Consider the following 12,347-nt stretch of genomic DNA (forward strand, 5'->3'; position numbering starts at 1 on the left):
ACAAACATTTAACACTTACATATTACATAGAGAAAAGTATACTTTTCGTCCCTCAACTCTTCGTTGAGTCTATTTTTCGTCCCTCAACTCTAATACTGGACATAGTGCATCCCAAACTTACGAAACGAGACAAAATTTGTCCCTTCTCTCGGCGGACCCGGTCTGGGTGCAGACTAGGCGCGGTTTTGACCCACAAAACAGGCGGCCCACTCCCTCTCCCTCTCTCTCTCGCTCTCTCTCTCTCTCACACACACACACGTTCTCACCACTCCCCCTGTCTCAAGCGGCGACGACGGGCAAGGACAGCAGGCGGCAGATGCACCAGAGGCTCGTCAGCGGTAGCTAAGATTTGGGATCTGACGCATCTGCGCACCTAGTGCATACTTCTCACAAATCTGCCTCATTTTCTCTCTGTCGTGCAGCTATCTGATGCGGCAGCGCACCATGGACGCGATGCACACGCAACCCATGGGTTCTGATGATGAGGCAAGCATGTCCCCCACCCCCTCCCGCGCGCCGAGGACAACCAATGATTCTGAATTTTGACAGCCTAATTGACATCTAATGTACATGAAGTACCACCAGTGAAGTTGGGGAAGTTGTGAACTTTCCAGGTCAGTGCGCCTGCCGCTGAGCACCTCTATCTTGCTTCTCCGAGCCCGTGCGTACATGCACAAGTCCGGTGAACCGCCGCCGCGCCTCCAATGACCGGTCGCCACTCAACTCCCGGCGCCTACGATGAATCGCCGCACCACCGCCGCAAGAACTAGGGTTTTAGAGGGAGAGTGGGGAGAACATGCGCGCGCACGCGAGAGAGAGAGAGAGAGAGAGAGAGAGAGAGAGAGAGAGAGAGAGAGAGAGAGGAGTGGGCCACCTGTTCTGTGGGGTCATCTTGCCATGTTAGCGTGGACTGGTAAAACCGCACCTAGTCAGCACCCAGATCGAGTCCGCCAAGAGAAGGGACATATTTTGTCCGGTTTCGTAAGTTTGGGATGCACTCTGTCTAGATTTAGAGTTGAGGGATGAAAAATAAACTCACTGAAGAGTTGAGAGACGAAAAGTATATATTTTCTCTATTACATATGCATAAAGCTCAAGATACAAATTTGTTACTAAGTTGAACTAATTAGAAAAAGAAAACCATAGCTGCACAGTGCTCGTGTATATAACACACAATATGTAGGGATCTGAAGGATAAAATTTCATGAATATGCAAAGATAGTGTTGCGACATTTGGTTGAAATTCTCTAAAAAAGATACATGGACTTTGACTTTAAGAAGTGGTTGATCACAAGCCTTCCACCTTGAAGAAAAATTTACAAGTAATCTCATAAATGAAAACACTTCTATTCAAGAGAGAAAAACTAATGGACCAAGATAATGCATGGAAGATTCTAGATTAAATGAGAAGTGTGTAAAGATATTATACTATATGACAATTACAAGTGTGTACTAAGTTTTTAATTATTGGAAACTTATAGATAGTACATGTGGCAAAATCTGATGTCATGGATATGAAATCAAATGATCAACAACACTCAGATTTGCCACCTCTTGACCATCGGATTGAGGTAATCAAATGGTCTACATTGAAAGTTATTTGTACACTATTGTGTCACCATGAGGATCTTAAAGATATATGTTAGACAAGACCGGCGTTAAACCAATAGTTGAATATGTATGTCGAAGACTGGTTGAACCACTAGTTATGTATGCCCCTCCCACCATGTGCAAAGCACAAGCAATGAACTAGTCAGTAAAAAAATCCTTATATATGACACCAAAACATCCTCATGCAGTTGTCAATTGCATTTGGTGCGCGAGATTTGCAAATGTATTGATGATATAGATAATAAAAGTATTTTAGGATTAGACTAGCAAAAGGCCAGTGCGTTGCAATGAGAGAATATTTTTTTCATAATCTCCAACGCCTATGACCACATTTTGTTCACATCTCATTGCATGAGTTTAAAATTTTGTTCACAAATGCAAAAAAATGTTCCCTTTCTTAATTTTTCACAAATTGAAGCAATGTTCACATTTTCGAAAAAAATATTATCATGGTAAAAAAGTTGGTAATTCAAAGAATTTTTCTGAATTTTAAGAAATGTTTTTTTAAAAACATCATACAATATTCCGATCTACGCCCCTGCAAATTCTTCAAAATTCACGCGGGTATATAGTCATAAAAAATCAGAAGCGTTACTGTTTAACTACGTACCTTCAATCATTCGTGAACATTTTTTCAAATTTGGAAATATTACTAAAAATCATGAACTTTGTTTTAATATTTGCAAATATTTTACTAAATTGTGATTATTTAAGCATTTTCTTTTGAATCGGCGAACAATTCGAGAATAAACGAACATTTTTTTTTCAAAATTGGTGGATTTTTTTGAAATTCACGAACATTGTTTGAAATGCATGGACATTTTTTGAATTTGCAAACACTTTATGAATCAATGAACTCTTTTGTAATTCACGAACTGTTTTTGAATATCTAGCACATTTTTTCAAATCCATGAACATTTTTTGAATTCACAAACATTTTGTTCAATTTCATTAATTTTTTTAATACACAACCTTTTAATGATTTAACGAAAATTGTTTTCAAAGTTGCAAACATTTGTTTTCAATATGTGAACTTTTTTATAAACCCCGAGTAAATTTTTGACTTTACAAACATTTTATTTCAAAATTCTCAGTTTTTTTAAATGGCAGAATTTTTTTGCAGCCCCAAATTATTTAAAGTAGAAAAAAGGGAACAGAAAAATAAAAATAAAAAATGAAATTAAAAAATAGGACGCCCGCACATGGGCCGGCCCCAACGGCCGCGCTGCGTCTTCTCCTGCCCGCGAAGTGCAGTATAGGAGGTCTGTACTGCATGGGCTGGCCCAGTCGGGGGATTCCCTGTAGAACGTTTTTTCTGCACGCGTTTTCAGCCTTTTAAACGGGTTTTTCCGGGTTTTTTTCGATGTTTTAGTTTTCCCCGGTCTTCCTTAGCTTTTCGACCACAAACATTTTTTTTTAAAAAAAAATTGCGCGAAAAAACGCGTTTCTTTTTCTTTTCTTTCGTGAAAAGTCACGGTTTTCTTCCGCGAGAGGCACGATTGTGCTTTAGCGAGAGTCACGGCCGTGCCTTTTGGAAATGAAAAAAAACGTGTTTCTGTTTTTTTTCTTTCGCGAGAGTCACGGTTTTACTTCCTCGAGAGGCACGGTTGTGCTTTCGCGAGAGTCACGGCCGTGCCTCTCGGAAAGGGAAAAAAATACACGTTTTCTGTTTTATTTTCTTTCGCGAGAGTCACAGTTTTGCTTTTACCAGAGGCGCAGTTGTGCTTTCGCGAGAGTCACGGGCGTGCCTCTTTCGGAAAGGAAAAAACGCGTTTTCTGTTTTTTTTTTCTTCCACGAGAGTCACGGTTTTGCTTCTGCGAGAGGCACGGTTGTGATTTCGCGAGAGGCATGGGCGTGCCTCTTTCGGAAAGGGAAAAAACCATGCTCCCGGTTTGGTTTTTTCGTCCGTTTTTTTTCGTGAAAAAAAAGTTCGTCAAAACCTATCAACATGGGATCTAGTTTTGAAGATCTCGACGCGACGAATCCAATGGTGAAAACGGTTTGAGATTTGGACGCACGGTTTAAGAGATAAAACGTTTTGAATAAACGGCTCTACGAAAAAAGGGAAATCTCCCAAGTGGCGTGCTGCATGTGCGCCACTTGTCGTGACCCGGGAAGGCGGAGTGTTCTTTGCAACGAGTACTTCTTAATTAGTGATTTTGGGCATTGGTGGGTAATATTTTGCAAATATGCCCATGCGTTGCAACGGGAGAAAAAAAACACCCCTTATACACACTGGACGATATCAACCCTTGAAATCTCCACACAACAAACAACATGATAAATGATGTTGCGTAAAAACGTAATGATTGCATGATTTTTAAAGTGTACTCATGGTGCTTTCATAAATATTTATAGGCACAATTTCAAAAAAATATGGACATCAACATTAAGCCACTTGTTTACATAAAGCTCATATCAACAATTTAGTGTACATCATCATATATTGGTTGGTTATTATGCACGATGGAAAATAGGTTGACTATGTACATATTGTAACCTTTAGCATATGGTAACTAGTAGGAATCAACATCCGATATAGTGTCAATAATAAATTTTGTGAGAGCATCAAACTATCATATCTACTCAAGTTAAATGGGATAGGAAATATATGTAATAGGCATTTCCAAAATACGCAATATAGAGAAGGTATTAATTAAGGTTGCACCATAAACTTTATTCTAGAAATTAGTAACATGCAAGATAATAGCATATTTGAAATCTAAACATTTTTCTAAGCGATTTTCATATATAACATGTCAGATAAGGTATTAATTAAGGTTGCACCATAAACTTTATTCTAGAAATTAGTAACATGCAAGATAATAGCATATTTGAAATCTACACATTTTTAAGTGATTTTCATATATAACATGTCAGATTTGGAGTTAGGATTTGAAAAATATGAATATTTTAAAAAGCATTTGAATTTACAGGAAAAAGTGAAAAAGAAAAAGGGACGGGGATGGGGTCGAACTCTGGTCTTCCGGGTGGTGGAGTAACGATTTGGCCGAAGGATAGCTCTATGATTGTGTTTCATTAGGGCCACACTTTGTACAAACCAAAGAAAAGGCCCATGTAGCAAATGAAACTTTTTTCACTTATGGATGACATAGTGGGTAATTTGTGTCAACTTCGGGGGTAATTTTAATGACGGACGGGCAAAAGCGATAGCTGTTTATTATTAGGTAAAGATAAAGAGTAAAGATAAATGTATATAAAAAATAAAAGCTAATGAAAATAATAATATAATATAGAGAGAGGCATGGGTTGAAAAAAAAATCACGTATATGTGCTCTCGGCAAGAAAAACAAACAGTTCAGCTTGCTACAACAAGTATATATTTTCAAAAAGGAGGGCATTGTCTCGGCCATGGACATATCCATTCAATACCATAAATATATTATATATGTACTGAATTGCTAATTTTCTGATCTTTACCTTAGATAATCTTACATTATTGTCACGATGTTCCGGTATGTTTTCTACATGGTTTCTGAGAACATTTGCAACGTCCAAGCGATAACTGATTTCTCAGGTAATCTTTTATTAAAAAAAACCACTTGTTGCTGTGAATAAAGTTGTCCCACATAAAAGCAAAAAACAAAGTATATGGACACACAGACACGCACCACACACCCCCATTTTAAGACAAGAGAGCATAGTATTACGCTTCTCGTTTCTTCAGCTTCACTATGAGCCCATTTTTCATTTGCAGTAAACAAGATAGCTTGGGCTGGATGCTCTGGCCTTCCACCAGCTCCACATCAAAGTTCCACATGACTGCGGCGGCGATGGTCTTCATCTGCATAACCGCGATTTCCTTGCCCATGCACACCCTCGGACCCGAGTTGAAGGCCAGGAACTTGCGAGACGGTACATTCTTGAGCTTGTTGCTACCCTCCAAGAGCCATCTGTTTGGGTTAAAGTCGAGGCAGTCTTTACCCCACAAGCTCTCCATTCTTCCCATGGAGTAAAGAGAGATAAAGATGGCATCACCGGCCTGCACCTCATGGCCACTTGGCATGATATCATCGGTAACCACTGTCTTGCGCTCCATATGCGCTGGTGGGTATAGCCTGAGAGTCTCGTACAAGGTGGCTCTCAGATAGACCAGAGATTTGGTCTCCTCCGGCTCAAAGACCATTGTGCCCATACCGTGGGCTACTTTGTGCGATGCAATTGGTGAGAGTTCATTACGGATGATTGACACGATGTTAGGGTTCTGGGCGAGGTTATAGAATATCCATGGCAGGGTCGTGCCGATTGTGTCCCTCCCAGCGATCATGAAGTTAATGAGTGTCGCACGGAGCAAGTCATCGTCGGCGAAGTCTGGGTCATTGATGTAGGAAGATAAAATATCACCCACAACCTCTTCATCCTCATCGTGGCCAACATTTTCTCTGGTGGTCTTCCTCCTCTCAATTGTATCCACAACAAACCTGTGGAGCACTTTCTTCGCTTCATGGAGCTTTCTCTCAGGACCAATATTTAGCCACCTCATTGCCTTCCACAAAGAGGCCGGCATGGTGTGCCGTAGAAATCCCACCTCCATGACCGTGTCCATGGCAATGGAGGCATCAATGGGAGGCATGTCCAAGGACAAGAAGCCAGGGTCCACGCCAAAGACTGCCGTGGCGGTCATGTCAAACATTAACCTCACCATTAATTCTTGCATGTCGAATGAAGTGCCGGTACTCGCCATGCGGGCAAGCAATGGGAGGAGGTGGTCCTTCACCTTGTCACGGCAATGAGCTGCCACACGGTCAGTAAACCACGGGCTGCTGATCACGCCCACAAATTTCACGCGGCGCCGATGCCACAGCTCGCCGTCGATAGTGAAGAGGCCACCTGCCATGATGTCGAAGATGGCAGCGAATTCCGCGCCCTTGGGAAAGTTGTGGTAGTTGGTCGTGAAGATGTGCTGAATGTTGGCAGGGTCGCAGGTGATGAAGAACCGCATCCCGGCCCCAGGAGGGCCGTCCCCATTGAAGTTGAGGCCTGATCCGGCGAGGACCAAATAACTGTACTCATGGAAGTTGTACATGTTGGCCAAGAGAGAAGGGAGCATGCCTAGCATTGGCCATTTTGTGGGGAACACTGCTGCTGCTGGGTTATTTGATCTCTACGACTAGACCGCAGCAGGTACAAGTAAAGGCCTAGGGGAACAAGTAGCACAAGTGCTGTGGAGATGAGTGACATAATTATCACTAGCTAGTGTGGTGTAGGGAGGACTACTTACTTGGATGCTGTAAGGTGCAATGGACATGGCGATGGCTTCATTTATATATAGACAAGTTGTTCCCTTGGTCTGAGTCCATTGGTACCACAGGCGTTCTGATGCACGATACAGCATGCGTTCTGTGCATGAATATCATGCGTTCTGTATCGTCATGAAATAGTATAAAACTTGTAAGTATATACCTCAATTAATTGATGTGATATGAACAAGGTATTTAAAATCGTCACACGTATGGTACCTTCATTGTTTTTGGGCTGCTGCTGCACTGGAGTAGTGGACAACAACAACGTATGAATGTTGTTGCTGGAACAGACGACAGACCATGGCATGCTCATCGTGTTCAGGAGACTCGTGCACTGGGCGGGCATCCAGCTCAACTCTGAAGCTCACGGCCTGGAAAAACCATGTTCATCCCTGGCCTGTGGATGAGGGCCGGCCTGACATATATGCACCAAACCTGATACCATTATTTGGATTTCACTAGATAATAAGTAGAGTAAATGAATAAAACCGATGACTACACTATAAAAATAAACAAAAAGCAAAGCTATCATCGTTTCCAATTCCATTGCAAAAAACTCAAAACCAAAAAGGCAAAAATGGATGTTGGTCCCATCGACTGCAGAATCCCAACTTCAACCCCCGGCAGAGGAAGCAAAGTAGTGATTTGAATCAGGTAGGTAGCTATGTCCATATATCCTGCTAGATCAAGGAGCGGATCCAGCCATCAGTAAATTGAAAATATTCAAGCAGAATTTGAGTTGAGGCTATCTTTTAAGGCCCGATAGATACACACAAATGCATGTACATGCATACCTGAGCACTTACCAGAGGCCAGGATATACGTTATGCATCTATAACGGTTTATAGATGAAGAAGAAAAACCATGGTTAGTAGGTGACTGCCAACAGTTTTGCGCAAAAGCTCAGCACAACTATCTGATGCAGAGAATCCCCAAACTTGGCATCACTGAACGCTCTGTTTTCAGATAGAGCTACATTGCAATAGTAGTTACATACATTCTTATATTTGGGCAGTACTGCGATCCCACGACCATGTGAGCGTAACGTCATCCGGCGTCTAGTACGCCTTCGCGTCGGGATGAGCATGGCAATGCCGATGTGCTAAGCTTGGAATGGCAACTTGATGTTGTGATGCACTAACACGCTAAACTTGGAATGGCAACTTGAGGAAGCACGGACGAGTACTCATGGAACACGGCGGAGCCGAGCAAGCGTGAGGGTCCGTTGGCGCTCTGTCAGTCAATGGTCACTGGGTTTCTAGTCCAGCTATGAACGGATGGGAATAAACACAAGCACCTGGCGTGCAAGGAGGCAGGCAGAAGTTGACCGACCTGGTGGCGCTTCCAATCCAGCGGACGAAGGAGGGGTCGCCAGCCGGCCATGCCGTGGGCGCAGTTCACCGGCCGGACGTCGACGAGGCCAGCCCCACGCTACCACAAGCCGCCGTCAGCTTGAGTTTCGCGCCATCCGGGTGGCGCGCCGCGGCGTCCGGTTCTGCTGCTCGGGTGTTTGACTCATCTGAAACAGAGAGGGTTGTTGGGTTCATCGATGGTGGGCTACTCCGCTAATGTGGTTGCTGCAGGGCCGTGTAGATGGATGGGCCTTTGACGAGAAGCTCAGTGGGCTGCTGCGATTAAGGACCAAGGTCCATCTTAGTTTTTCCTTTTTGGGTATCAACTGCAAGTAAGAAACATACACACATTACACGGCTTTTTTATTCAGGCCAAGAGCAGGAACACTGGAGAAGCACCCCGAAAAACACCACGAGTACAAACATGACAGATCTTCCGAAGATAATAACCAAGCAAACAACAACTAAGGTTGAAAGCCGAGAACACGGCAGAAATGGCATCCATACACAAGCATCATCTGTCAAACACAATGGAAGAGACCCCCAACCTAGCATCTGTCAAACACGGGAGAAATGGCATCCATACCTCAACGGGGTAATCAGATGTTCAAGCAACTCCGCCACACCAACAACACTCTGTAACAGGCTGCTCTTGTAGTGCCGGCCGAGGACCCGGCTGCTCTTGTAGTGCTTGGGGTGGTGTTGCTGCGCTCAGCGCTTATGTATCTTGCCTTGGGTGTGTGCGTGTGTTATGGTGGCGTGTGTTTGTACCGGGTTGTTGTTGGTCGATGCTTTATATATAAAGCGGGGCGAAAGCCTTTTTCGGTAACAGGCTCAATAACATCAGCATCTGGCTTTTGGCCCTCTCTATACAGAAGTAGCACATTAGCCTCTTGTAGTTCTGTGCACCTTGTAACTGTTTTTGGTTAGTGTTCAGGCTGGCCTAAGGCCTGCCATAGTTACAGTCAAGAAAATTATTTAGTACAGTAGATTTTCAGTGCCAATAAGCCATAGTTACAGTCAACAAAATTAATTACTAGTAGTAGAATTTTCAGTGCCAATAAGTCAGACCACAGAGCACACATTCCCGAAGAGAAAGTTCAGTCTTACAGTGGATACACTGGACAGATGATAAAAATCGATAGTAGAGTACTAGTACTAGATCTTCACACTTGACAGCTTGAAGTCGGACAAGTCGGATACTACTAAATACTCAGCCAGACTGCTCATACTACTGAAGGTGGGGCGACTATGTCTAAAATGTCCACCATAATTGATGGGCAGCTTGTTATGAGGTGCTTGAATTCATCAGTCTCCTTGACAGCTTGAAGCACACCCTGTGAAGAAAGGTATCTGAGACAAGCATTCTTGAGTTGCAAGGTGCCGTGCTGCTCCGCTAAAGCAAGGGTGGTTGCAACTGTTTGCACATCAATTCTCTCGCATAGTTTCCCTTCACAAATAGCCTTTAGCCTGTCCAGTCCATACCGGTCTGCGGCAACCAACAAGTGCTGCAATGCCACATTCTGATCAACCTCACAGTTGCTTGGCAGAGTATCCGTGTATATGAAGTGAAGAAGTGCCTCAAAGATGGAAGGCTCCATGTCATCAATCTTGACGTGTTTCATGGTGGTCTCTTTCATTTCACCAAAGAGCTCGGCCTTGAAGACAGACGATCGCGCAGCTAACATGCATCTGTGTGCATCGAAGAGTTGATCACGGACACTGAATGTCACATCCATGCCTTCTCCATCCTTCAACATGTTTGCAAAGTGTGTGTGCAGATCCGACTGCGGAACTGGGACTATGACTGTGCTATCTTCTATGCCAGGCTCTTTGAAGACCGTCAAAACACATCTGATTGTGAAGCAGTCGTCATTGCAAGATAGCAGTTCCTTAAGTTTGTTGTTCGCAATAAAGTTCTCCCAGCCCCAAGTACCACCTACTGGCGTAAAGGTATTTGTCGCGCTTTCTAGCTTATTAACTTTTCTATCTTTCTCCAATAAACTAAAAGTGAACTTCACCTTTGCATCTGTAGTCCCACTGCAGAAACACAAGAAGGCCGACATGTAGGCATCTGTACCCTCCTTCAATCCATCAGGATATATTCTGATGTTCCAGCCGTAGCCGCTGACACTGAATGTGTTCGTGCTAATGAACTTGCCGGCACCCATACCCTGGAGCAGAGAGTAGCTAGTCACCTCAAAGTTGTGGGCGGTGCTGATGGACTCTGTCAGGCATCTCGAGGAGGTCTCGGTAATGGGCTTGTTAACTGAAGAAGTGAAGTTGTTGGCCATGGAAACGGAAGTTATGGGTGTTGCTCTAACCTGAATGCTCTTGTACGTGCATATATACTCAATGTGTGCACAGGAAGACGTTTAGCCTTCAGCAAACATGGCTTTCACGTTCAACAAGCATCCACTGTTGGCACAGCCCCAATCCACTGAGTACTGACCAATACTTTTAGCAGCAATCTGCCTCAACACATAATTCCTACTGCCAAGCAATCTGCGGCGCTAACTTGGGAGTGGCACGAGAAGCAAAAACAGTTAAAACAGACCTAATCAAAGAAAGTAGGTCATGGAATGATTCATGCGAAGGAAGTAATAACATGATGACATATGGGTAAGCGAAACACTTGGTACCAGTGATTTCCACAAGCCCATTGTTAGGCTAGTTTATCATCGTGTGCAGATCATAGATTAAATAACCGGACGAGACTAGCAGAAGAAAAGGGGAACCGGCGACCCTGGCGGTTTCTTCAGCTCCACAAACCATCTCACCACCGGACCAGGAAAAACCTGCCGAATCGGCCGGTTTTTCTTGCATATCATAGTACTGCTAGTCTACCTTCTTGCATATCATAGTACCCCGTACCAGTACCACGAAGCCAAGGAAAACCAGTAGGGGCCGAGGCCAAGCAAGCGCGAGAAAGGGCTCTCGCGCTCAGCCAGTGAGTGGTCAGGTGGTCACCAGGTGGCTGCTCGAGCTAGGATGCTATGGGGACATACAGTAATAAACACAAGCACCTGGTGGGCAGGTGAGAGCAGACCTGGTGGCTCTTGGAGCGGACGGAGGAGAGGGCGTCGATGGTGCAGTCGAGGAAGTTCAGCTGGCCGACGAGGTGATTCGGCGCGCCGCCGTTGCGAGCGGCCGTCGATCAGGTGGGCCTCCACGCGACCACGCGTCTCCTCCCCCTCGCCGCCGCCGCCTGCAGTTTCGTGCCCTCCCACGCGACTGTTTTGTCATGGGCTGAATACCTACAGTTTCTTCGAGAAAGTATTCGTATAGTTCTTTTAGATTCTCAAACAAATAGTTCTCTTTTTTTTAGAATATATACTCCCTCTGTAAAGAAATATAAAAATGGTAGGAAGCTATACAAAACATTTTTCTTTTATAAAAGGTTGTACAAAATATTTTCCTTTTATAATCAGTTGCCGGTTACTACGGAAACTTCATGCAGGGATATGACATTATTAGGCCGGAGATGGATCTCCTGAAGAAGCACACAAGATACATGTGGACCTCTGAATCTGAGGCCTCCTTCCATGCCTTGAAGAAGGTACTCGTTGAGGCTCCAGTTCTCGCTTTGTCGAAATTCTTCAAGACTCTCGTCCTCGAGACCAACGCAATCGACAAAGGGATCGGAGCCATGATCTCAGTCAAAAACGGGGACCGTGCAGCCAGGGCCTTTGCATGAGAAGGAGTGTCTGGCTCATGGCTGTCGACCATTGGCGCTCGTGTATCAGATGGGCGAGTTCCTAATCTGCACCAACCAGAAAAGCCTCATTCACTTGGATGAACAGCGCATCACGACGCCGTGGTAGCGCCGAGCCTTCACCGAGCTCCTCGGCCTTCATCACAAGGATGTTTATGAGTATTTGATTTACTCTTTTCCTCAAAATTATATATGCATGCACGTTTTGGGCCACTCACAATGCATATTATCTAGTATCATATTGCTTTATACTACTTTAGTTAGTACATCCACATATCATACAATAGTATCATATCATGGCTTCATTTATTTATTTGTAGAACCCCAATACAAGCTTCATTTATTTATTTGTAGAACCCCAATACAAAGTTGTGGATAAAATCTACTAACATTTCTTGTTGTGC

At 43.9% G+C, this 12,347-nt stretch overlaps 2 protein-coding genes across 2 annotated transcripts; both read right to left on the reverse strand.

The window, feature by feature from the left end:
• Positions 1 to 3,350: 3,350 nt before the first annotated feature.
• On the reverse strand, positions 3,351 to 8,391 carry LOC109755268 (noroxomaritidine synthase 1-like). The gene is made up of 2 exons (XM_040390822.3): positions 7,093 to 8,391; positions 3,351 to 6,995 (listed from the first exon to the last, which is right to left on the reverse strand). Exon 2 carries the CDS (start codon positions 6,690 to 6,692, stop codon positions 5,280 to 5,282), a length of 1,413 nt encoding a protein of 470 aa, XP_040246756.1. The 5' UTR covers positions 6,693 to 6,995; positions 7,093 to 8,391; the 3' UTR covers positions 3,351 to 5,279.
• Positions 8,392 to 9,242: 851 nt separating this feature from the next.
• Positions 9,243 to 11,497, reverse strand: LOC109755410 (BTB/POZ and MATH domain-containing protein 2). The gene has a single exon (XM_073498679.1). The coding sequence runs from the start codon at positions 10,520 to 10,522 to the stop codon at positions 9,455 to 9,457; it is 1,068 nt and encodes a 355-aa protein (XP_073354780.1). The 5' UTR covers positions 10,523 to 11,497; the 3' UTR covers positions 9,243 to 9,454.
• Positions 11,498 to 12,347: the final 850 nt, after the last annotated feature.

Source organism: Aegilops tauschii, chromosome 5, assembly GCF_002575655.3.
Source record: "Aegilops tauschii subsp. strangulata cultivar AL8/78 chromosome 5, Aet v6.0, whole genome shotgun sequence".
Classification (NCBI taxonomy): domain Eukaryota; kingdom Viridiplantae; phylum Streptophyta; class Magnoliopsida; order Poales; family Poaceae; genus Aegilops; species Aegilops tauschii.